Here is a 27,500-nt window from a genome sequence, read left to right as displayed (position 1 = left end):
GCTCCTCATCTCTCTCTCTCTCTCTCTCTCTCTCTCGCTCTCCGTCTCTCTCTCCGTCTCTCTCGCTCTCTCTCTCTCTCTCTCTCTCTCTCTCTCTCTCTCTCTCTCTCTCTCTCTCTCTCTCTCTCTCTCTCTCTCTCTCTCCGTCTCTCTCTCTCTCTCGCTCTCCGTCTCTCTCTCGCTCTCCGTCTCTCTCTCTCTCTCGCTCTCCGTCTCTCTCTCCATCTCTCTCGCTCTCTCTCTCTCTCGCTCTCCATCTCTCTCTCTCGCTCTCCGTCTCTCTCTCTCGCTCTCTGTCTCTCCTGCTCTCTGTCTCTCTCGCTCCCCATCTCTCTCTCGCTCTCCATCTCTCTCTCGCTCTCCGTCTCTCCTGCTCTCTCGCTCTCCATCTCTCTCTCTCTCTCGATCTCGCTCTCCATCTCTCTCTCTCTCGCTCTCTGTCTCTCCTGCTCTCTTGCTCTCCGTCTCTCTCTCTCGCTCTCCATCTCTCTCTCTCGCTCTCCGTCTCTCCTGCTCTCTCACTCTCCGTCTCTCTCTCTCGCTCTCCATCTCTCTCTCTCGCTCTCCATCTCTCTCTCTCGCTCTCCATCTCTCTCTCTCGCTCTCCGTCTCGCTCTCGCTCACCATCTCTCTCTCAATTAAATTCAAAGGGCTTTATTGGTATGGGAAACATATTTTAAACATTGCCATAGCAAGTGAAATAAACAATAAAAATGTACAGTAAACATTACACACACAGATTCTTACAAAAGCATAAAGACATTACAAATGTCATATTTTGTCTATATATATAGTGTTGTAACGATGTTCAAATAGTTAAAGTACAAAAAGCATAAAATACAAATAAATGATTTATTAAACATAAATAATGGTTGTATTTACAATGGTGTTTGTTCTTCCCAGGGGGCCCTTTTCCTGTGGCAGCAGGTCACAAATCTTGCTGCAGTGATGCACAATGTGGTATTTCACCCAGTAGATGTGGGAGTTTATCAAAATTAGATTGGTTTTGCAATTCTTTTCAGGTCTGTGTAATCTGAGGGAAATAGTTGTCTCGAATCTGGTCATACATTGGGCAGCAGGTTAGGAAGTGCTGCTCAGTTTCCACCTGATTTTGTGGGCAGTGAGCACATAGCCTGTCTTCTCTTGAGAGCCAGGTCTGCCTACGGCGGCCTTTCTCAATAGCAAGGAGATGCTCACTGTGTCTGTACATAGTCAAAGCTTTCCTTAATTTTGGGTCAGTCACAGCAGTCATATATTCTGCTACTGTGTACTCTCTGATTAGAGCCAAATAGCATTCTAGTTGGCTCAATTTTTTTCTTATTTGTTTCAAGTAATTATATTTTTGTTTCTCGTGATTTGGTTGGGTCTAATTGTGTTGCTGTCCTGGGGCTCTGCAGGGTCTGTTTGTGTTTGTCAACAGAGCCTCAGGACCAGCTTTCTTTGGGGACTCTTCTCCAGGTTTATCTCTCTGTAGGTGACGGCTTTGTTATGGAAGGTTTGGGAATAGCTTCCTTTTAGGTGGTTATAGAATTTAACGGCTCTTTTCTGGAGTTTGATAATTAGCGGGTGTCGACCTAATTCTGCTCTGCATGCATTATTTGGTGTTCTACGTTGTAAAATCTCTCTCTCTTTCTCTCACCCTCTCTCAGCCATCTGTTTTGGTTTCAGCTTAAGCGATTAACGTTACAACAGTGAAGCACTGTTTCAGGGCTCACTTTAAAACTCCAGGCTTTGTCTTCATCAAAATACCAGCAAATGTTTTGCCCCAAAATCCCTGGGCTATGGAATGTCTACTTAAGGTATTTACATATACACATTCACACAGTAATAAACACAGAGGTTCACACATTCACACGCAGCTCTAAAGGGAAATCTGGGCCAGCAAGGCATCTCAGTCAGCTGAAAGAAAAATGTCATGAGTAGGCTGGCTGACTCAAACCAAATGATTCTGCTGCTCTGTCATTGGCTACTTTAATCTGCCATCATTGAAGTCATTTGAGGAGAGGAACAAGGCCGGATTGGCGTTCAGGAGAGAACCTCAGGACCAATGAGGAGAAGAAACTAGCGTTTGTGGGCGTGGTGTAGGGTTTGGTTGGAGTCTGACAACGACATGAATGTGCATTAGATTTGAGACTGTCTTGCAAAATAATTCATCCCCCTTGGATTTCATGTAATGGACACACACAAAATAGTTTAAATTGGTGATGTGAAGTGAAATGGAAAAAAGATACTTGTTTCAAAAAAATGACAGAAAAGTGTTGTGTGTGTATTCACCTCCTTTGCTAGCGGCACCACGAAGACCAAGGAGCTCTCCAAACAGGTCAGGGACAAAGTTGTGGAGAAGTACCGATCAGGGTTGGGTTATAAACATCCCAGGGAGCACCATTAGATCCACTATTAAAAAAATTGAAAGAATATGGCCCCACAACAAACCTGCCAAGAGAGGGCCGCCCACCAAAACTCAAGGACCAGGCAAGGAGGCCATTAATCAGAGAGGAAACAAAGAGACCAAAGATAAACCTGGAGTATCTGTCCATAGGACCATCTTATATCAAATCAAATGTTATTGTATTTGTCACATACACATGGTTAGCAGATGTTAATGCGAGTGTAGCGAAATGCTTGTGCTTCTAGTTCCGACAATGCAGTAATAACCAACGAGTAATCTAACCTAACAATTCCAAAACGACTACCTTATAGACACAAGTGTAAAGGGATAAAGAATATGTAGATAAAGATATATGAATGAGTGATGGTACAGAACGGCATAGGCACGATGCAGTAGATGGTATCGAGTACAGTATATACATATGAGATGAGTAATGTAGGGTATGTAAACAAAGTGGCATAGTTTAATGTGGCTAGTGATACATGTATTACATAAAGATGGCAGAGAGAGCCTTACGGTTGTGGTTGGAGCAGTTGCTGTACCAGGTGGTGATACAGCCCAACAGGATGCTCTCGATTGTGCAACTGTAAAAGTTTGTGAGTCTTTTTGGTGACAAGCCAAATTTCTTCAGCCTCCTGAGGTTGAAGAGACGCTGCTGCGCCTTCTTCACCACGCTGTGTGTGGGGGTGGACCAATTCAGTTTGTCCGTGATGTGTACGCCGAGGAACTTACAATGTCCTAAAACGTTCTACCCTCTCCACTACTGTCCCATCGATGTGGATAGGGGGTGTTCCCTCTGCTGTTTCCTGAAGTCCACAATCATCTCTTTTGTTTTGTTGACGTTGAGTGTGAGGTTATTTTCCTGACACCACACTCTGAGGGCCCTCACCTCCTCCCTGTAGGCCGTCTCGTCATTGTTGGAAATCAAGCCTTTAAGCTGTACACTCCACAGAGCTGGGCTTTATGGAAGAGTGGCCAGAAAAAAAGCAATTGTTTAAAGAAAATAATAAGCAAACACGTTTGATGTTCACCAAAATACATGAGACCATGCACCATTATTAAAAAATGGAAAGAATATGGCACCACAACAAACCTGCCAAAAGAGGGCCACCCACCATGTTTCGTGTTTACAAAAATGCATGTGGGAGACTCCCCAAACATATGGAAGAAGGTACTCTGGTCAGATGAAACTAAAATGTAGCTTTTTGGCCGGAAGGAAAACGCTATGTCTGGCGCAAACCCAACACCCCTCATCACCCGAGAACACTATCCCTACAGTGAAGCATGGTGGTGGCAGCAGCATCATGCTGTGGGGATGAGGGGTTCCAGAGATTAGAGACTGGGACGGAGGTTCACCTTCCAGCAGGACAATGACCCTAAGCATACTGCGAAACTAACACTTGGTGGTTTAAGGGGAAATATTTAAATGTCTTGGAATGGCCTAGTCAAAGCCAGACCTCAATCCAAATAAGTATCTGTGTCTTGTATGACTCAAAGATTGCTGTACACCAGCAGAACCCCATCCAACTTGATGGAGCTAGAGCAGTTTTGCCTTGAAGCATGGGAAAAATACCAGTGCTTTATCCCTACACAGCTTTATCCCTAGACAGCTTTATCCCTACACAGCTTTATCCCTACACAGCTTTATCCCTACACAGCTTTATCCATACACAGCTTTATCCATACACAGCTTTATCCATACACAGCTTTATCCCTACACAGCTTTATCCTAACAGTGCTTTATCCCTACACAGCTTTATCCCTACACAGCTTTAACCCTACACAGCTTTATCCTAACAGAGCTTTATCCCTACACAGCTTTATCCCTACACAGGTTTATCCCTACACAGCTTTATCCAGATCCTATATATTAATATATAGGAGTACTTTACCAGAGTACTTTACCAGATCCTATATATTAATATTGCTACAGTAGAGTTCTTTACCAGATCCTATATATTAATATTGCTACAGTAGAGTACTTTACCAGATCCTATATATTAATATTGCTACAGTAGAGTACATTACCAGATCTTATATATTAATATTGCTACAGTAGAGTACTTTACCAGATTTTATTTATTAATATTGCTACAGTAGAGTACATTACCAGAACCTATATATTAATATTGCTACAGTAGAGTACTTTACCAGATCCTATATACTGTAGTCTTGTCCCTACAGAGTGTGTTCATATTGCTGTTGTTTCCTATTGTCAACAGTGTTTGATGAATGTCATGGTGATAAAGTGTCTTTATATATTATGATTCACTGATAGTCTTTTTGAGTGGTCCATTCAGTGTGGAATTAATACCAGATATTGATTCATTCAGAACTAGAATGATTCAGTGTGGAATTAATACCAGATATTGATTCATTCAGAACTAGAATGATTCAGTGTGGAATTAATACCAGATATTGATTCATTCAGAACTAGAATGATTCAGTGTGGAATTAATATTGATTCATTCAGATATTGATTCATTCAGAACTAGAATGATTCAGTGTGGAATTAATACCATATATTGATTCATTCAGAACTAGAATGATTCAGTGTGGAATTAATACCAGATATTGATTCATTCAGAACTAGAATGATTCAGTGTGGAATTAATACCAGATATTGATTCATTCAGAACTAGAATGATTCAGTGTGGAATTAATACCAGATATTGATTCATTCAGAACTAGAATGATTCAGTGTGGAATTAATACCAGATATTGATTCATTCAGAACTAGAATGATTCAGTGTGGAATTAATACCAGATATTGATTCATTCAGAACTAGAATGATTCAGTGTGGAATTAATACCAGATATTGATTCATTCAGAACTAGAATGATTCAGTGTGGAATTAATACATTCAGATATTGATTCATTCAGAACTAGAATGATTCAGTGTGGAATTAATACCATATATTGATTCATTCAGAACTAGAATGATTCAGTGTGGAATTAATACCAGATATTGATTCATTCAGAACTAGAATGATTCAGTGTGGAATTAATACCAGATATTGATTCATTCAGAACTAGAATGATTCAGTGTGGAATTAATACCATATATTGATTCATTCAGAACTAGAATGATTCAGTGTGGAATTAATACCAGATATTGATTCATTCAGAACTAGAATGATTCAGTGTGGAATTAATACCAGATATTGATTCATTCAGAACTAGAATGATTCAGTGTGGAATTAATACCAGATATTGATTCATTCAGAACTAGAATGATTCAGTGTGGAATTAATACCAGATATTGATTCATTCAGAACTAGAATGATTCAGTGTGGAATTAATACCAGATATTGATTCATTCAGAACTAGAATGATTCAGTGAAATTAATAGAACCAGATATTGATTCATTCAGAACTAGAATGATTCAGTGTGGAATTAATACCATATATTGATTCATTCAGAACTAGAATGATTCAGTGTGGAATTAATACCAGATATTGATTCATTCAGAACTAGAATGATTCAGTGTGGAATTAATACCAGATATTGATTCATTCAGAACTAGCATATTTTGAAAGGCTTTTAGAGGTTTCACAGTTGCAATTGTTATGGTTTGGTTATTGGCGAAATATTAAAGGAGTTCTTCCTGGTATGAATCATCTAAGTTGATAGTAGGAATAACTGTGGTTGTTTTCTAGCTGCCCTTTGAAATGTTTGTAGTTCTGAGGCTGAAACACTTAAAGTGTGTAACTGTACATTGAACATTTTGTTTGAACTCAAACTATTTCTCCTCTCCTCTCCTCTCCTCTCCTCTCCTCTCCTCTCCTCTCCTCTCCTCTCCTCTCCTCTCCTCTCCTCTCCTCTCCTCTCCTCTCCTCTCCTCTCCTCTCCTCTCCTCTCCTCTTGGTGTAACTGTACATTAAACTGCCTCTCCTCTCCTCTCCTCTCCTCTCCTCTCCTCTCCTCTCCTCTCCTCTCCTCTCCTCTCCTCTCCTCTCCTCTCCTCTCCTCTCCTCTCCTCTCCTCTCCTCTCCTCTTGGTGTAACTGTACATTAAACTGTCTCTCCTCTCCTCTCTTCAGGTTCACTGGTCCTAATCTGCCATCTCCCGTCCTCAGCAGTAAGAACTGGTTACGACTACACTTCACCTCTGATGGAAACCACAAGCTGAGGGGCTTCAGTGCCCAGTACCAAGGTATGATACACACGGACACATGTAGACACATGTAGACACACACACACACACACACACACACACACACACACACACACACACACACACACACACACACACACACACACACACACACACACACACACACACACACACACACACACACACACACACACACACACACACACACACACACACACACAAGCAGGAACATGTACACATTCACACACGTCCCCAGGCTCATCACTCAGAGGGTCGTAGTTCAGGGCTGAAAACAGATGAACAGGAAAATGGATTAGTGTGTCCAAATGCAATATACAAACCTCAATCTCATCTAATCTCACCTCCACTCTTCCTCCCATCTTCTCACAGATCAAAACAAGGGATGAGGGAGAGAGTGGAAGTGTGTGAGAGAGAGAGAGAGAGAGAGAGAGAGAGAGAGAGAGAGAGAGAGAGAGAGAGAGAGAGAGAGAGAGAGAGGGGATGAGAGAGACACAGAGAGAAAGAGACACAGAAATAAAGACACAGAGAGAGAGACACAGAGAGAGAGACACAGAGAGAGAGGAAGACAGAGAGAGGAAGACAGAGAGAGGGAGACAGAGAGAGAGAGAGGGAGACAGAGAGAGACAGACAGAGAGAGAGAGAGAGGAAGAGGGAGAGAGAAGAAGAGGGAGACAGAGAGAGGAAGAGGGAGAGAGAAGAAGAGGGAGACAGAGAGAGGAAGAGGGAGAGAGAAGAAGAGGGAGACAGAGAGAGGAAGAGGGAGAGAGAAGAAGAGGGAGACAGAGAGAGGAAGAGGGAGAGAGAAGAAGATGGAGACAGAGAGTGGAAGAGGGAGAGAGAAGAAGAGGGAGACAGAGAGAGGAAGAGGGAGAGAGAAGAAGATGGAGACAGAGAGTGGAAGAGAGAGAGAGAAGAAGAGGGAGACAGAGAGAGAAGAATAGGGAGAGAGAGAGAGAAAGAGGGAGACAGAGAGAGGAAGAGGGAGAGAGAGAGAGGAAGAGGCAGACAGAGAGAGGAAGAGATAGAGAGAAGAAGAGGGAGACAGAGGAGTGGAAAATAGGATTACAGGTCCTGTGTTAGATAAATGTATTCAGCGGGTGGTTCTGATCCTGAATGCTGATTGGTTAAACATTCCGGCCGGTGTCTATTCCACAAGTTGCCACCGGCAAAGTCTATGAAGTTAAAATGCCTATTTACTCTGTTCCATCTGACTGTGCATTCCACTCTCTCTTCAGCCCAGCCAGGCAATTTATAAACTTGATCTCCACTATAAAAAGCATCTAGACATTATCTCACATGTCTTTAAGACTAACATTTAGTTTTCAACAGCGGAGATTTTTATAAACCTTGCTGTCTGTCTCTCCGACATTTCCAACGTTGTTACAATATTCAGATATGATCACGAGCTGTCCCATAATGGTGAACATGCCGGGATGAGACAGATAGGCAGCGTTTCTCAGCCAGTCAAAATCATGAATCAGTTGGCATAATTTGTATGGATACATACACAAAGGTAAAATGAAAAGTTAAAATGAAACCAGGTGCCGTTAGTCTGCAGTCTTTCCAGCTTCAGTTTGTTGTGATTGTGTTAGCTGTCTAGCTCCTCTGTCCTAACGAGAGAACACATTATCTCTGCCAGGTGAAATCACTCCTCATTAGCTCCTTCTTATGGATGTATCCCAATAAATGTCACTAGAAAACAGCTTGAACAAATGCAAATACAGCTGCCGTTGTTATTCTGGCTGCACTGTTTGACGTGACTGTAAATTAGCCGTAGTTGGCTAGCTAGCAAGGGATTAGAACGTTGACAGCCAATGGGAAGGGATTAGAATGTTGACAGCCAATGGGAAGGGATTAGAACGTTGACAGCCAATGGGAAGGGATTAGAACGTTGACAGCCAACGGGAATGGATTAGAACGTTGACAGCCAATGGGAAGGGATTAGAACGTTGACAGGCAATGGGAAGGGATTAGAACGTTGACAGCCAATGGGAATGGATTAGAACGTTGACAGGCAATGGGAAGGGATTAGAACGTTGACAGGCAATGGGAAGGGATTAGAACGTTGACAGCCAATGGGAAGGGATTAGAACGTTGACAGCCAATGGGAAGGGATTAGAACGTTGACAGCCAATGGGAAGGGATTAGAACGTTGACAGCCAATGGGAATGGATTAGAACGTTGACAGCCAATGGGAAGGGATTAGAACGTTGACAGGCAATGGGAAGGGATTCGAACGTTGACAGGCAATGGGAAGGGATTACAACGTTGACAGCCAATGGGAAGGGATTAGAACGTTGACAGGCATTGGGAAGGGATTAGAACGTTGACAGCCAATGGGAAGGGATTAGAACGTTGACAGCCAATGGGAAGGGATTAGAACGTTGACAGGCAATGGAACATTTAGAAGGAACTTCCATAGACAAAAAAAGACTGAACTACTGTGTCATGCGGGTGAATGAGGACCCAAAAGCGACTTGGCGAAAACAGAGTATTTAATCCAGTAATAAACTTTACAAAACAAAAAGCATAATACTACTCGTAAAGACGAGAACAGACTGGAGACTTGATCGAGAACTGCAGGTTGCCTCGGGAAGGCACTTGAACCTAGCAGACTCAGACACCTGCTCACCACGCAGCATCTGAGGGAAACACGACACGACAGGGCAAAACATAGACACAGCACGGTGAATTATAGATGAGGATCCGACAGGGCAGGTACGGAAAACAAGGAGAGAAATAGGGACTCTAATCAGGGAAAAGGATCGGGAACAGGTGTGGGAAGACTAAATGATTGATTAGGGGAATAGGAACAGCTGGGAGCAGGAACGGAACGATAGAGAGAAGAGAGAGCGAGAGAGTGAGAGAGGGAGGGGGAGAGAGAGGGATAGAAAGAGGGAAAAAAAACCTAATAAGACCAGCAGAGGGAAACGAATAGAATGGGAAGCACAGGGACAAGACATGATAATTAATGACAAAACATGACAGTACCCCCCCACTCACCGAGCGCCTCCTGGCGCACTCGAGGAGGAACCCTGGCGGCAACGGAGGAAATCATCAATAAGCGAACGGTCCAGCACGTCCCGAGACGGAACCCAACTCCTCTCCTCAGGACCGTAACCCTCCCAATCCACTAAGTATTGGTGACCCCGTCCCCGAGAACGCATGTCCATGATCTTATGTACCTTGTAAATAGGTGCGCTCTCGACAAGGACGGGAGGGGGGAGGGAAGACGAACGGGGGTGCGAAGAAAGGGCTTGACACAGGAGACATGGAAGACAGGATGGACGCGACGAAGATGTCGCGGAAGAAGCAGTCGCACAGCGACAGGATTGACGACCTGGGAGACACGGAACGGACCAATGAACCGCGGAGTCAACTTACGAGAAGCTGTCGTAAGAGGAAGGTTGCGAGTGGAAAGCCACACTCTCTGGCCGCAACAATACCTTGGACTCTTAATCCTGCGTTTATTGGCGGCTCTCACAGTCTGTGCCCTGTAGCGGCAAAGTGCAGACCTCACCCTCCTCCAGGTGCGCTCACAACATTGGACAAACGCTTGAGCGGAGGGAACGCTGGACTCGGCAAGCTGGGAAGAGAATAGAGGAGGCTGGTAACCCAGACTACTCTGAAACGGAGATAACCCGGTAGCAGACGAAGGAAGCGAGTTGTGAGCGTATTCTGCCCAGGGAGCTGTTCTGCCCAAGACGCAGGGTTTCTGAAAGAAAGGCTGCGTAGTATGCGACCAATCGTCTGATTGGCCCTCTCTGCTTGACCGTTAGACTGGGGATGAAACCCGGAAGAGAGACTGACGGACGCACCAATCAAACGACAGAACTCCCTCCAAAACTGTGACGTGAATTGCGGGCCTCTGTCTGAAACGGCGTCTAACGGGAGGCCATGAATTCTGAACACATTCTCGATAATGACTTGTGCCGTCTCCTTAGCGGAAGGAAGTTTAGCGAGGGGAATGAAATGTGCCGCCTTAGAGAACCTATCGACAACCGTAAGAATCACAGTCTTCCCCGCAGACAAAGGCAGACCGGTAATGAAGTCTAGGGCGATGTGAGACCATGGTCGAGAAGGAATGGGGAGCGGTCTGAGACGACCGGCAGGAGGAGAGTTACCCGACTTAGTCTGCGCGCAGTCCGAACAAGCAGCCACGAAACGGCGCGTGTCACGCTCCTGAGTCGGCCACCAAAAGCGCTGGCGAATAGACGCAAGAGTGCCTCGAACACCGGGATGACCAGCTAGCTTGGCAGAGTGAGCCCACTGAAGAACAGCCAGACGAGTGGAAACAGGAACGAAAAGGAGGTTACTAGGACAAGCGCGCGGCGACGCAGTGTGCGTGAGTGCTTGCTTAACCTGTCTTTCAATTCCCCAGACTGTCAACCCGACAACACGCCCATAAGGAAGAATCCCCTCGGGATCAGTAGAAGCCACAGAAGAACTAAACAGACGGGATAAGGCATCAGGCTTGGTGTTCTTGCTACCCGGACGGTAAGAAATCACAAACTCGAAACGAGCGAAAAACAACGCCCAACGAGCTTGACGGGCATTAAGTCGTTTGGCAGAACGGATGTACTCAAGGTTCTTATGGTCTGTCCAAACGACAAAAGGAACGGTCGCCCCCTCCAACCACTGTCGCCATTCGCCTAGGGCTAAGCGGATGGCGAGCAGTTCACGGTTACCCACATCATAGTTGCGCTCAGATGGCGACAGGCGATGAGAAAAATAAGCGCAAGGATGAACCTTATCGTCAGACTGGAAGCGCTGGGATAGAATGGCTCCCACGCCTACCTCTGAAGCGTCAACCTCGACAATGAATTGTCTAGTGACGTCAGGAGTAACGAGGATAGGAGCGGACGTAAAACGTTCTTTTAGAAGATCAAAAGCTCCCTGGGCGGAACCGGACCACTTAAAACACGTCTTGACAGAAGTAAGAGCTGTGAGAGGGGCAGCAACTTGACCGAAATTACGAATGAAACGCCGATAGAAATTAGCGAAACCTAAAAAGCGCTGCAACTCGACACGTGACCTTGGAACGGGCCAATCACTGACAGCTTGGACCTTAGCGGAATCCATCTGAATGCCTTCAGCGGAAATAACGGAACCGAGAAAAGTAACGGAGGAGACATGAAAAGAGCACTTCTCAGCCTTTACGTAGAGACAATTCTCTAAAAGGCGCTGTAGAACACGTCGAACGTGCTGAACATGAATCTCGAGTGACGGTGAAAAAATCAGGATATCGTCAAGATAGACAAAAACAAAGATGTTCAGCATGTCTCTCAGAACATCATTAACTAATGCCTGAAAAACAGCTGGCGCATTGGCGAGACCAAACGGCAGAACCCGGTACTCAAAATGCCCTAACGGAGTGTTAAACGCCGTTTTCCACTCGTCCCCCTCTCTGATGCGCACGAGATGGTAAGCGTTACGAAGGTCCAACTTAGTAAAGCACCTGGCTCCCTGCAGAATCTCGAAGGCTGATGACATAAGGGGAAGCGGATAACGATTCTTAACCGTTATGTCATTCAGCCCTCGATAATCCACGCAGGGGCGCAGAGTACCGTCCTTCTTCTTAACAAAAAGAACCCCGCCCCGGCCGGAGAGGAAGAAGGCACTATGGTACCGGCGTCAAGAGACACAGATAAATAATCCTCGAGAGCCTTACGTTCGGGAGCCGACAGAGAGTATAGTCTACCCCGAGGAGGAGTGGTCCCCGGAAGGAGATCAATACTACAATCATACGACCGGTGAGGAGAAAGGGAGTTGGCTCGGGACCGACTGAAGACCGTGCGCAGATCATGATATTCCTCCGGCACTCCTGTCAAATCGCCAGGTTCCTCCTGAGAAGTGGGGACAGAAGAAATGGGAGGGATGGCAGACATTAAGCACTTCACATGACAAGATACGTTCCAGGATAGGATAGAATTACAAGACCAATTAATAGAAGGATTATGACATACTAGCCAGGGATGACCCAAAACAACAGGTGTGAAAGGTGAACGAAAAATCAAAAAAGAAATAGTCTCACTGTGGTTACCAGATACTGTGAGAGTTAAAGGTAGTGTCTCAAATCTGATACTGGGAAGATGACTACCATCTAAGGCAAACATGGGCGTAGGCTTGTCTAACTGTCTGAAAGGAATGTTATGTTTCCGAACCCATGCTTCGTCCATGAAACAACCCTCAGCCCCAGAGTCAATCAAGGCACTGCATGTAAGCACCCGAACCGGTCCTGCGTAGATGGACCGACATAGTAGTACAGGATCTAGATGAAGAGACCTGAGTAGTAGCGCTCACCAGTAGCCCTCCGCTTACTGATGGGCTCTGGCCTCTTACTGGACATGAATTAACAAAATGTCCATCAAATCCGCAATAGAGGCACAGGCGGTTGGTGATCCTCCGTTCCCTCTCCTTAGTCGAGATGCGAATCCCTCCCAGCTGCATGGGCTCAGTCTCAGAGCCAGAGGAGGGAGATGGTTGCGATGCGGAGCAGGGAAACACCGTTGATGCGAGCTCTCTTCCACGAGCCTGGTGACGAAGATCTACCCGTCGTTCTATGCGGATGGCGAGAGCAATCAAAGAGTCCACACTGGAAGGAACCTCCCGAGAGAGAATCTCATCTTTGACCACTGTGTGGAGTCCTCCAGAAAACGAGCGAGCAGCGCCGGCTCGTTCCAGTCACTAGAGGCAGCAAGAGTACGAAACTCTATAGAGTAATCCGTTATGGATCGATCACCTTGGCATAGGGAAGCCAGGACCCTAGAAGCCTCCCCACCAAAAACTGAACGGTCAAAAACCCGAATCATCTCCTCTTTAAAGTTCTGGTAATTGTTAGAACAATCAGCCCTTGCCTCCCAGATAGCTGTGCCCCACTCTCGGGCCCGGCCAGTAAGGAGTGAAATGACGTAAGCAACCCGAGCTCTCTCTCTAGAGTATGTGTTGGGTTGGAGAGAGAACACAATCTCACACTGGGTGAGAAAGGAGCGGCACTCAGTGGGCTGCCCGGAGTAGCAAGGTGGGTTATTAACCCTAGGTTCTGGAGGCTCGGCAGGCCAGGAAGTAACAGGTGGCACGAGACGAAGACTCTGGAACTGTCCAGAGAGGTCGGAAACCTGAGCGGCCAGGTTCTCCACGGCATGGCGAGCAGCAGACAATTCCTGCTCGTGTCTGCCGAGCATGGCTCCTTGGATCTCGACGGCAGTGTTACGAGCGTCTGTAGTCGCTGGGTCCATTCCTCGGTCGGATCCTTCTGTCATGCGGGTGAATGAGGACCCAAAAGCGACTTGGCGAAAACAGAGTATTTAATCCAGTAATAAACTTTACAAAACAAAAAGCATAATACTACTCGTAAAGACGAGAACAGACTGGAGACTTGATCGAGAACTGCAGGTTGCCTCGGGAAGGCACTTGAACCTAGCAGACTCAGACACCTGCTCACCACGCAGCATCTGAGGGAAACACGACACGACAGGGCAAAACATAGACACAGCACGGTGAATTATAGATGAGGATCCGACAGGGCAGGTACGGAAAACAAGGAGAGAAATAGGGACTCTAATCAGGGAAAAGGATCGGGAACAGGTGTGGGAAGACTAAATGATTGATTAGGGGAATAGGAACAGCTGGGAGCAGGAACGGAACGATAGAGAGAAGAGAGAGCGAGAGAGTGAGAGAGGGAGGGGGAGAGAGAGGGATAGAAAGAGGGAAAGAACCTAATAAGACCAGCAGAGGGAAACGAATAGAATGGGAAGCACAGGGACAAGACATGATAATTAATGACAAAACATGACATACTGGGTCATTGCAAAACAATCAAGGAAGCTGGTGACCCATATCTCCCTCACTAACTTTAAGCATCAGCTGTCAGAGCAGCTCACAGATCACTGCACCTGTACATAGCCCATCGGTAAACAGCCCACCCAACTATCTCATCCCCATACTGTTATTTTATTTGTTACTCCTTCGCACCCCAGTATCTCTACTTGCACATTCATCTTCTGCACATCTATCAGTCCAGTGTTTAATTGCTAAATTGTAATTACTTCGCCACTATGGCCTATTTATTGCCTTACCTCCCTTATCTTACCTCATTTACACACACTGTATATAGATTTTCTTCTATTGTGTTATTGACTGTACGCTTGTTTATTCCATGTGTAACTCTGTGTTGTTGTTTGTGTCGAACTGCTTTGCTTTATCTTGGCCAGGTCGCTGTTGTAAATGAGAACTTGTTCTCAACTAGCCTACCTGGTTAAATAAAGGTGAAATAAATCCAATTTAAAAAATGTCTCTGTTAACCGAATAGATAGAATGAATGACCAATCCGGTTTGGGTAGCAACCCTAGATTTGTGTCGGGACTAAATCTCCTGGAAGGATGACATAGTGTGAATAAATAAATAACAAAATAATATAATTCACGTTGTTAATGAAAATATGTCAGTCATTGTTTGATTATATTGGTAACCCGTTGTATAAAAGTGATGATGTCCTTGAAGCCGGGGTTTGGAGGACATATTGGACTGTTTGCCGGCCCCCGACAACAACCCGACAACACCCCGACAACACCCCGACAACACTCCGACAACACCCCGACAACACCCCGACAACACTCCGACAACACCCCGACAACACCCCGACAACACCCCGACAACACCCCAATATATCCCACGAACACGGTTGTCTCAGGCATTATCACTTAAATATAATCCATTAGTGAAATCAGAGAGAGGAGGAGGACTAAGACATTAATTAGATGAACGAATGGCCTCCTCCCACCATCCCCTCACATATTATCCTTTCCACACGGTCCTCGATGGACACAGCTCATTTCAAATGAGTAACATTTTATATTGTCCTCATCTTCTCTCAACTCCTCTCTCACATTTATATCTGTCTCTCTCTCAGTTTCCTCTCTACATGTCTGTCTCTCTCCCTCTACATGTCTGTCTCTCTCCCTCTACATGTCTGTCTGTCTCCCTCTACATGTCTGTCTCTCTCCCTCTACATGTCTGTCTCTCTCCCTCAACATGTCTGCCTCTCCCCCTCTACATGTCTGTCTCTCTCCCTCTACATGTCTCTATCTCAGTTTCCTCTCAACATGTCTGTCTCTCTCCCTCTACATGTCTGTCTCTCTCCCTCTACATGTCTGTCTCTCTCCCTCTACATGTCTGGCTGTCTCCCTCTACATGTCTGTCTCTCTCCCTCTACATGTCTGTCTCTCTCCCTCTACATGTCTGCCTCTCCCCCTCTACATGTCTGTCTCTCTCCTCTACATGTCTGCCTCTCCCCATGTCTCTACATGTCTGTCTCTCTCCTCTACATGTCTCTATCTCAGTTTCCTCTTAACATGTCTGTCTCTCTCCCTCTACATGTCTGTCTCTAATCCCTCTACATGTATGTCTCTCTCCCTCTACATGTCTGTCTGTCTGTCTCTCTCCCTCTACATGTCTGTCTTTCTGTCTCTCTCCAGACTGGTCTCTACATGTCTGTCTGTCTGTCTCTCTCCCTCTACATGTCTGTCTCTCTCCCTCTACATGTCTGTCTCTCTCCCTCTACGTGTCTGTCTCTCTCCCTCTACATGTCTGTCTGTCTGTCTCTCTCCCTCTACATGTCTGTCTGTCTCTCTCTCTCCGATCCACTCATCTCCTTTTCTCACAATGCACCTTCATATCTCTATTTTAACAAACCTAACTTAATGGTAAATCTGCACAGGCCTTAGTGCTTTCAAGGGTGTGTCAGGAATATATTGTTGCTATTTTCACAGTTACAATTATCGGCGCCCTTGCTGCCGTTGGCGCGAAAGGGGCTGGGCTTGAATGCATTAACAAGTTGTGTCGAAGCCAATCAGAACGGGCTCCATGGTGTTCACAGTCTTTTATGTCTTGGAATGGACTCCAAATCAAATGTTAGTCTGTTATAGTTTGTTAATAAATGACTTACAGAAACTAATTGACAAAAATGTAGCCATATATATTAGCTAAATACATTATGTTGAATCCATTTGCTGTCCACATTGTTCTAAGTAATTGGATATCTTCAATAGCATTCACACTGATATAGGGTCTAGGTCTACTGTAAATTACATTATGGCTGGGCATAGACATGCCACACATTGTCAATAAGCAAGATTCAATTAATTATTGATAAAGGATTAAAAAGAGAACAAATATATATATACTGTATATATATATCAAATTCTAAACAAACTGAAACAGCAACTTATTTTAAAAAGGATATGTCACACTTACAAGCACCATCATTTATCCCCATGGCCATAGTTAAAACAATGAAGATCCAGACTTTTTCACAGTAGCTGGACAAAGATCCACTACAAAGAGAAAGGGAGAATGTCCACCATTATACTGCCCCCTAGTGCCTTCGGAACGTATTCAGACCCCGAGACCTTTTCCACATTTTATTTTACGTTACGGACTTATACTAAAATGGATTATATAAAAAAATACTCAGCAATCTACATCATAATGTCAGAGTGACAGTGGGGAACAAAGTATTTAGTCAGCCACCAATTGTGCAAGTTCTCCCACTTAAAAAGATGAGAGAGTTCTCCCACTTAAAAAGATTAATATTCCTATCAGAATGTTCTTAATATTCCTATCAGACTGGTCTTTATATTAATATTCCTATCAGACTGGTATTAATATTCCTATCAGACTGGTCTTAATATTCCTATCAGACTGGTCTTAATATTCCTATCAGACTGGTCTTAATATTCCTATCAGACTGGTCTTAATATTAATATCCCTATCAGACTGGTCTTAATATTAATATCCCTATCAGACTGGTCTTAATATTAATATCCCTATCAGACTGGTCTTAATATTAATATCGCTATCAGACTGGTCTTAATATTAACATTCCTATCAGACTGGTCTTAATATTAATATCCCTATCAGACTGGTCTTAATATTCCTATCAGACTGGTCTTAATATTAATATTCCTATCAGACTGGTCTTAATATTCCTATCAGACTGGTCTTTATATTCCTATCAGACTGGTCTTAATATCCTATCAGACTGGTCTTAATATTCCTATCAGACTGGTCTTAATATTCCTATCAGACTGGTCTTAATATTCCTATCAGACTGGTCTTAATATTCCTATCAGACTGGTCTTAATATTCCTATCAGACTGGTCTTAATATTCCTATCAGACTGGTCTTAATATTCCTATCAGACTGGTCTTAATATTCCTATCAGACTGGTCTTAATATTCCTATCAGACTGGTCTTAATATTAATATTCCTATCAGACTGGTCTTAATATTCCTATCAGACTGGTCTTAATATTCCTATCAGACTAGTCTTAATATTCCTATCAGACTGGTCTTAATATTCCTATCAGACTGGTCTTAATATTCCTATCAGACTGGTCTTAGTATTAATATTCCTATCAGACTGGTCTTAATATTAATATTCCTATCAGACTGGTCTTAATATTAATATTCCTATCAGACTGGTCTTAATATCCCTGTCAGACTGGTCTTAATATTAATATTCCTATCAGACTGGTCTTAATATTCCTATCAGACTGGTCTTAATATTCCTATCAGACTGGTCTTAATATTCCTATCAGACTGGTCTTAATATTAATATCCCTATCAGACTGGTCTTAATATTCCCTATCAGACTGGTCTTAATATTAATATTCCTATCAGACTGGTCTTAATATTAATATCCCTATCAGACTGGTCTTAATATTCCCTATCAGACTGGTCTTAATATTAATATCCCTATCAGACTGGTCTTAATATTAATATCCCTATCAGACTGGTCTTAATATTCCCTATCAGACTGGTCTTAATATTAATATCCCTATCAGACTGGTCTTAATATTAATATCCCTATCAGACTGGTCTTAATATTAATATCCCTATCAGACTGGTCTTAATATTAACATTCCTATCAGACTGGTCTTAATATTAATATCCCTATCAGACTGGTCTTAATATTCCTATCAGACTGGTCTTAATATTCCTATCAGACTGGTCTTAATATTCCTATCAGACTGGTCTTAATATTCCTATCAGAGTGTTCTTAATACAGACTGGTCTTAATATTCCTATCAGACTGTGTTCTTAATATTTCCTATCAGACTGGTCTTTATATTAATATTCCTATCAGACTGGTCTTAATATTCCTATCAGACTTGTCTTAATATTCCTATCAGACTGTTCTTAATATTCCTATCAGACTGGTCTTTATATTAATATTCCTATCAGACTGATATTAATATTCCTATCAGAATGTTCTTAATAGTCCTATCAGACTGGTCTTAATATTCCTATCAGACTGGTCTTTATATTCCTATCAGACTGGTCTTTATATTAATATTCCTATCAGACTGGTCTTTATATTAATATTCCTATCAGACTGGTCTTTATATTAATATTCCTATCAGACTGGTCTTAATATTAATATCCCTATCAGACTGGTCTTTATATTAATATCCCTATCAGACTGGTCTTTATATTCCTATCAGACTGGTCTTTATATTAATATTCCTATCAGACTGGTCTTAATATTAATATCCCTATCAGACTGGTCTTAATATTAATATCCCTATCAGACTGGTCTTTATATTAATATCCCTATCAGACTGGTCTTTATATTAATATCCCTATCAGACTGGTCTTTATATTAATATTCCTATCAGACTGGTCTTAATATTCCTATCAGACTGGTCTTAATATTCCTATCAGACTGGTCTTAATAGTCCTATCAGACTGGTCTTAATATTAATATCCCTATCAGACTGGTCTTTATATTAATATTCCTATCAGACTGGTCTTTATATTAATATTCCTATCAGACTGGTCTTTATATTAATATCCCTATCAGACTGGTCTTTATATTCCTATCAGACTGGTCTTTATATTAATATCCCTATCAGACTGGTCTTTATATTCCTATCAGACTGGTCTTTATATTAATATCCCTATCAGACTGGTCTTTATATTCCTATCAGACTGGTCTTTATATCCCTATCAGACTGGTCTTTATATTCCTATCAGACTGGTCTTTATATTAATATTCCTATCAGACTGGTCTTTATATTAATATTCCTATCAGACTGGTCTTTATATTAATATTCCTATCAGACTGGTCTTTATATTCCTATCAGACTGGTCTTAATATTAATATCCCTATCAGACTGGTCTTTATATTAATATCCCTATCAGACTGGTCTTTATATTCCTATCAGACTGGTCTTTATATTAATATTCCTATCAGACTGGTCTTTATATTAATATTCCTATCAGACTGGTCTTTATATTCCTATCAGACTGGTCTTAATATTAATATTCCTATCAGACTGGTCTTTATATTCCTATCAGACTGGTCTTAATATTAATATCCCTATCAGACTGGTCTTTATATTAATATCCCTATCAGACTGGTCTTTATATTCCTATCAGACTGGTCTTTATATTAATATTCCTATCAGACTGGTCTTAATATTCCTATCAGACTGGTCTTAATATTCCTATCAGACTGGTCTTAATATTCCTATCAGACTGGTCTTAATATTCCTATCAGACTGGTTTTAATAGTCCTATCAGACTGTTCTTAATATTCCTATCAGACTGGTCTTTATATTCCTATCAGACTGGTCTTTATATTCCTATCAGACTGGTCTTTATATTCCTATCAGACTGGTCTTTATATCCCTATCAGACTGGTCTTTATATTCCTATCAGACTGGTCTTTATATTCCTATCAGACTGGTCTTTATATTCCTATCAGACTGGTCTTTATATTCCTATCAGACTGGTCTTTATATTCCTATCAGACTGGTCTTTATATTCCTATCAGACTGGTCTTTATATTCCTATCAGACTGGTCTTTATATTCCTATCAGACTGGCCTTTATATTCCTATCAGACTGGTCTTTATATTCCTATCAGGCTGGTCTCAAAAATTGCAAACAAACTTTCCTTTGACAGAGCCTCTTTAACGCCAGACGAAGACAGAGCAATTAAGATTGAAGTGTATTTTGGCACAAAGGCACAAGGCTTTGATAATTTAATAGTGACTGAAAATACAAATGTTTAATAATTAACCAACAAGAACTATTAGCTGTTGTTGAGATGTGAAATAATCAAGTTGTGTTTGTGAGAATGATGAGTGTGTTCGTCAGATATTTTAATAAACAATCCATCTAAATATTCCTCAAACGACTTCCCCCTTGCAGTGAAGACTGTACACATCTATGTCATACCATCGAACCCCAGGAAGAGTAGTTGCTGCAGCTGCAGTGGATCCTGATAAACCATTAAATACTAACACTATCTCATTTTGGATATCAGCAGTTCATTGTGGCCACTCTGAATTTACCACAATGTACCACCCATACAAAGTCTAGAAGTAGATATATTATCTTCATTCACATCACATTCAATGTTTTTAAATGAAATATTAGTTTACTGCGGAAGGCGTAGGCTGCCTACAGAATCCATGCAGGAAATCAAGGGACGTCGGGGAGGCAAAATGTAGCTGGTGTGCAGAGGAGAGAGAAGCTATAAATGTACAGAGTTACCGCCCTGGACAGAATCACAAGATAAAGTGATAGTATGATCTCCGTCCTGTTGTGTTTCCCCAACGGGATCGTAGGAACCAGACAGCGTTAACAACTAATACAGAACCGTCTCTCAGTGGATCTTATGACAGAGGACCCAGACAGTGTTGTAGGCTGATACAGCATCATGCCAAAGCCGACCTGCTCAGCTGTGTGTGTGTGTGTGTGTGTGTGTGTGTGTGTGTGTGTGTGTGTGTGTGTGTGTGTGTGTGTGTGTGTGTGTGTGTGTGTGTGTGTGTGTGTGTGTGTGTGTGTGTGTGTGTGTGCTCTTACAGTACTGATTAAACAGGGAACATGACTGTACATTATCCTCTGGTCTCTACAGTACTGACTGTACATTATCCTCTGGTCTCTACAGTACTGATTAAACAGGGAACCTGACACTACATTATCCTCTGGTCTCCACAGTACTGATTAAACAGGTAACCTGACACTACATTATCCTCTGGTCTCCACAGTACTGATTAAACAGGGAACCTGACACTACATTATCCTCTGGTCTCCACAGTACTGATTAAACAGGGAACCTGACACTACATTATCCTCTGGTCTCCACAGTACTGATTAAACAGGTAACCTGACACTACATTATCCTCTGATCTCCACAGTCCTGATTAAACAGGTAACCTGACAGTACATTATCCTCGGGTCTCTACAGTACTGACTGTACATTATCCTCTGGTCTCTACAGTGCTGACTGTACATTATCATCTGGTCTCTACAGTACTGACTGTACATTATCCTCTGGTCTCTACAGTACTGACTGTACATTATCCTCTGGTCTCCACAGTACTGACTGTACATTATCCTCTGGTCTCTACAGTACTGACTGTACATTATCCTCTGGTCTCCACAGTACTGACTGTACATTATCCTCTGGTCTCTACAGTACTGACTGTACATTATCCTCTGGTCTCTATAGTACTGACAGTACATTATCCTCTGGTCTCCACAGTGAAGAAGATGACAGAGCTGAAGTCCAGAGGAGTCAAGATGATGCCCAGTAAAGACAATCATCACAAGATATCAGTGTGTAAGTAGATATCAGTGTGTAAGTAGATATCAGTGTGTAAGTAGTGCTCCTGGCTGTTATACACGTAATACGATCCTAAGATAAATACACAACGCAGAGGACTAGAGGTCAAGAGGGGATTAACGGTCAGTGGAAATAGTTGTTTGTCTGTAATGGGGAACTGATGATTCATGGGGACCTGATGATTCATGGGGAACTGATGATTCATGGGGACCTGATGATTCATGGGGAACTGATGATTCATGGGGACCTGATGATTCATTGGGACCTGATGATTCATTGGGACCTGATGATTCATGGGGAACTGATGATACATGGGGACCTGATGATTCATGGGAAACTGATGATTCATGGGGACCTGGTGATTCATGGGGGGAACCTGATGATTCATGGGGACCTGATGATTCATGGGGGGGACCTGGTGATTCATGGGGGGAACTGATGATTCATGGGGGGAACTGGTGATTCATGGGGGAACTGATGATTCATGGGGGGAACTGATGATTCATGGGGGAACTGATGATTCATGGGGGGAACTGATGATTCATGGGGGGAACTGATGATTCATGGGGGGACCTGATGATTCTGGTGATTCATGGGGGGAACTGATGATTCATGGGGGACATCTGGGAACTGATTCATGGGGGGACCTGATGATTCATGGGGACCTGATGATTCATGGGGGGAACTGATGATTCATGGGGGGAACTGATGATTCATGGGGGGAACTGATGATTCATGGGGACCTGATGATTCATGGGGGACCTGGTGATTCATGGGGGGAACTGATGATTCATGGGGGGAACTGGTGATTCATGGGGGGAACTGATGATTCATGGGGGGAACTGATGATTCATGGGGGGAACTGATGATTCATGGGGGGAAACTGATGATTCATGGGGGAACTGATGATTCATGGGGGACCTGATGATTCATGGGGGAACTGGTGATTCATGGGGGAACTGATGATTCATGGGGGGAACTGGTGATTCATGGGGGAACTGATGATTCATGGGGGAACTGATGATTCATGGGGGAACTGATGATTCATGGGGGGAACTGATGATTCATGGGGGGAACTGATGATTCATGGGGGGAACTGATGATTCATGGGGGGACCTGGTGATTCATGGGGGGAACTGATGATTCATGGGGGAACTGATGATTCATGGGGGGGGGGGGAACTGGTGATTCATGGGGGGAACTGATGATTCATGGGGGGAACTGGTGATTCACTGATGATTCATGGGGGGAACTGATGATTCATGGGGGGGACCTGGTGATTCATGGGGGGGACCTGGTGATTCATGGATCGGGGACATGGGAGGGGTTTCAGTCCGAGACTCATAGCTACACGTGGCAAGTTCTCATTGGTCCAAATTGTCTAAACATTGAGCCTGAAACGGGATAATTGTTATTTTGCCATTTGCCCAATTTTATTGCAAATAATTCTAATTGGTCAACCACAGGCTGGGCTTGGGTATAAACTACATCCTGCCTCTTTGTTCAGTGGAGAAGACACTGACGACAGGGAAGAATAAACATTTATCTTCTATCGTGGTCCTTCTGTAGCTCAGTTGGTAAAGCATGGCGCTACGCCAGGGTAGTGGGTTCGATCCCCGGGACCACCCATACGTAGAATGTATGCACACATGACTGTAAGTCGCTTTGGATAAAAGCGTCTGCTAAATGGCATATATTATTATTATTATTATCATCTACCTTCCAGCATAACAACTATGATACATTCTCTTTGAATAAACGTATTGTTCTGCCCCTGATTTGCTTTCGGTTTCTGTATTATTAAACAATAACATCAACTGCTAACGATAGTCTTAGTACCACACCTATACGTGTGGAAGTGGAGTTCCCAGTTGTTGTACACTTGTTGATGTACACCTTTGGAATTCTCTTCTACAACAGTTTTTCTGCAAAGTCACCCAACGGATTCCTCTCTCTGTCCCCAGTGGTGGAACGGGACAGAGAGAAAGATAAATTATTGTCTACAACAGAGGGAGGTATACATGAGTGTAGAAACAGAGGGAAGAGATTAGAAGGTTTGTAAAGAAATCGGTGTGTAGCGGGTCGGACGAAGTCAGGCGCAGGACACAGGAAACACATCGGCTCACAGAAGTACTGACCACTTCACAACGAATAAACGCGCACAACAACCATGTGGGAAAACAGAGAGTTAAATAATGAACATGTCATTTGGGGGAATTGAAACCAGGTGTGTAAAACAAAAGACAAAAACAAATGGAAAATGAAAAGTGGATCGGCGATGGCTAGAAGACCGGTGACGTTGACCACCCGAGCAAGGAGAGGGACCGACTTCGGGCGGAAGTCGTGACAAGGTTTTAAAGACACAGGAGGTGTTGATGTGTGTCCCGAACAGCACCTGATTCCCTACGTGCACTAAGTGCTCTGTCGGGCCCTGGTCAAATGTAGTGCAGCAGCAGGAGAATAAGCTGCAATTTGTGACTGTTGTTTTAGCGGGTGAGTAAATATGCAGAGAGAGTAATGGACGACAGCAGTGACTGCATGGCCTGCCCTTTTCTCCGTGGCTCAGTGGCAGTCAGCGAGAGCACAGTGTGTTCCAAATAGTACCCAATTCACTATTAAGTGCACTACTTTTGACTTGTGTTGTTTGAAGGTATTACACTACATAGGGGATAGGGAGCCAGTCTTCATTATCTTCAGTCCACTGAGTCTTGATGTACATTTTCTAACACCTTCAGCAGGAGAAGACTGAGGGAGGCAGTGAAGGGGAGGGGAGAGGCTCTCTGCCCTTTTGTTCTATGTATTCACCTCTTCCTCCCACCCTCATCTTCCTCTTTCACCTCTTCCTCCCACCCTCGTCTTCCTCTTTCACCTCTTCCTCCCACCCTCATCTTCCTCTTTCACCTCTTCCTCCCACCCTTGTCTTCCTCTTTCACCTCTTCCTCACACCCTCGTCTTACTCTTTCAACTCTTCCTCACACCCTCGTGTTCCTCTTTCACCTCTTCCTCCCACCCTCGTCTTCCTTTTTCACCTCTTCCTCCCACCCTCATCTTCCTCTTTCACCTCTTCCTCCCACCCTTGTCTTCCTCTTTCACCTCTACCTCACACCCTCGTCTTCCTCTTTCAACTCTTCCTCACACCCTCGTGTTCCTCTTTCACCTCTTCCTCACACCCTCATCTTCCTCTTTCACCTTTTCCTCCCACTATCATCTTCCTCTTTCACCTCTTCCTCCCACCCACATCTTCCTCTTTCACCTCTTCCTCCCACCCTTGTCTTCCTCTTTCACCTCTTCCTCCACCCTCATCTTCCTCTTTCACCTCTTCCTCCCACCCTCGTCTTCCTCTTTCACCTCTTCCTCCCACCCTTGTCTCCTCTTTCACATCTTCCTCCTCCCTTCTTCCTCCTCTTCCTCCCACCCTCGTCTTCCTCTTTCACCTTTTCCTCCCACTATCATCTTCCTCTTTCACCTTCTCCTCACACCCTCATCTTCCTCTTTCACCTCTTCCTCCCACCCTCGTCTTCCTCTTTCACCTCTTCCTCCCACCCTCATCTTCCTCTTTCACCTCTTCCTCCCACCCTTGTCTTCCTCTTTCACCTCTTCCTCACACCCTCGATTTCCTCTTTCACCTCTTCCTCCCACCCTAGTCTTCCTCTTTCACCTCTTCCTCCCACCCTTGTCTCCTCTTTCACCTCTTCCTCCCACCCTAGTCTTCCTCGTTCACATCTTCCTCCCACCCTCGTCTTCCTCTTTCACCTTTTCCTCCCACTATCATCTTCCTCTTTCACCTTCTCCTCCCACCCTCGTCTTCCTCTTTCACATCTTCCTCCCACCCTCGTCTTCCTCTTTCACCTCTTCCTCCCACCCTCGTCGTCTTCTTTCACCTTTTCCTATTATCTGCTGTGCAGTTACTTTCTCCTTTAACTTAACCTCAACAAGTCCCTCCCCCTATTCCTCTTTTCCACCTCCATCTCCTCATACCCATCTCCTCTACCTCCATCACATCATACCCATCTCCTCTAGTCCTCTACCTCCATCACCTCATACCCATCTCCTCTAGTGCTCTACCTCCATCACCTCATACCCATCTCCTCTAGTCCTCTACCTCCATCTCCTCATACCCATCTCCTCTAGTCCTCTACATCCATCACCTCATACCCATCTCCTCTAGTCCTCTACCTCCATCACCTCATTCCCATCTCTTCTAGTCCTCTACCTCCATCACCTCATACCCATCTCCTCTAGTCCTCTACCTCCATCACCTCATACCCATCTCCTCTAGTCCTCTACCTCCATCACCTCATACCCATCTCTTCTAGTCCTCTACCTCCATCACCTCTCATCACCATCACCTCATACCCATCTCTTCTAGTCCTCTAACTCCATCACCTCATACCCATCTCCTCTAGTCCTCTACCTCCATCACCTCATACCCATCTCTTCTAGTCCTCTACCTCCATCTCATCATACCCATCTCCTCTAGTCCTCTACCTCCATCACCTCATACCTATCTCCTCTAGTCATCTACCTCCATCTCCTCATACCCATCTCCTCTAGTCCTCTAATCCATCACCTCATACCCATCTCCTCTACCTCCATCACCTCATACCCATCTCCTCGACCTCCATCACCTCATACCCATCTCCTCTAGTCTCTACCTCCATCACCTCATACCCATCTCCTCTAGTCCTCTACCTCCATCACCTCATACCCATCTCCTCTAGTCCTCTACCTCCATCACCTCATACCCAACTCCTCGACCCCATCACCTCATCACCCATCTCCTCTAGTCCTCTACCTCCATCACCTCATACCCATCTCCTCTAGTCCTCTACCTCCATCAGCTCATACCCATCTCCTCGACCTCCATCACCTCATACCTATCTCCTCTAGTCATCTACCTCCATCTCCTCATACCCATCTCCTCTAGTCCTCTACCTCCATCACCTCATACCCATCTCCTCTAGTCCTCTACCTCCATCACATCATACTCGTCTCCTCTACCTCCATCACCTCATCCCTATCTCCTCTAGTCCTCTACCTCCATCACCTCATACCCATCTCCTCTAGTCCTCTACCTCCATCCCCTCCTCTACCTCCATCACCTCATACCTATCTCCTCTAGTCCTCTACCTCCATCACCTCATACCTATCTCCTCTACCCTCCATCACCTCATACCTATCATACCTATCTCCTCTAGTCCTCTACCTCCATCACCTCATACCCATCTCCTCTAGTCCTCTACCTCCATCACCTCATACCCATCTCCTCTAGTCCTCTACCTCCATCACCTCATACCCATCTCCTCTAGTCCTCTACCTCCATCACCTCATACC

General features: G+C 44.1%; 1 protein-coding gene across 1 annotated transcript in view; it reads left to right on the top strand.

Annotated features, from left to right (window-relative positions):
* Positions 1-27,500, top strand: part of LOC124042645 (CUB and sushi domain-containing protein 1-like) — an 842,040-nt gene that overhangs the window by 355,765 nt on the left and 458,775 nt on the right. Inside the window, 2 exon segments of the mRNA XM_046360721.1 lie at positions 6,434-6,546; positions 22,086-22,163. Coding sequence (XP_046216677.1) covers positions 6,434-6,546; positions 22,086-22,163 — 191 coding nt within the window.

The sequence above is a fragment of the Oncorhynchus gorbuscha genome, linkage group LG09 (assembly GCF_021184085.1).
Source record: "Oncorhynchus gorbuscha isolate QuinsamMale2020 ecotype Even-year linkage group LG09, OgorEven_v1.0, whole genome shotgun sequence".
NCBI classification, from domain to species: domain Eukaryota; kingdom Metazoa; phylum Chordata; class Actinopteri; order Salmoniformes; family Salmonidae; genus Oncorhynchus; species Oncorhynchus gorbuscha.
Note: the sequence above shows the minus strand (reverse complement) of the source record. Positions and strands in the feature narration are given on the sequence as shown.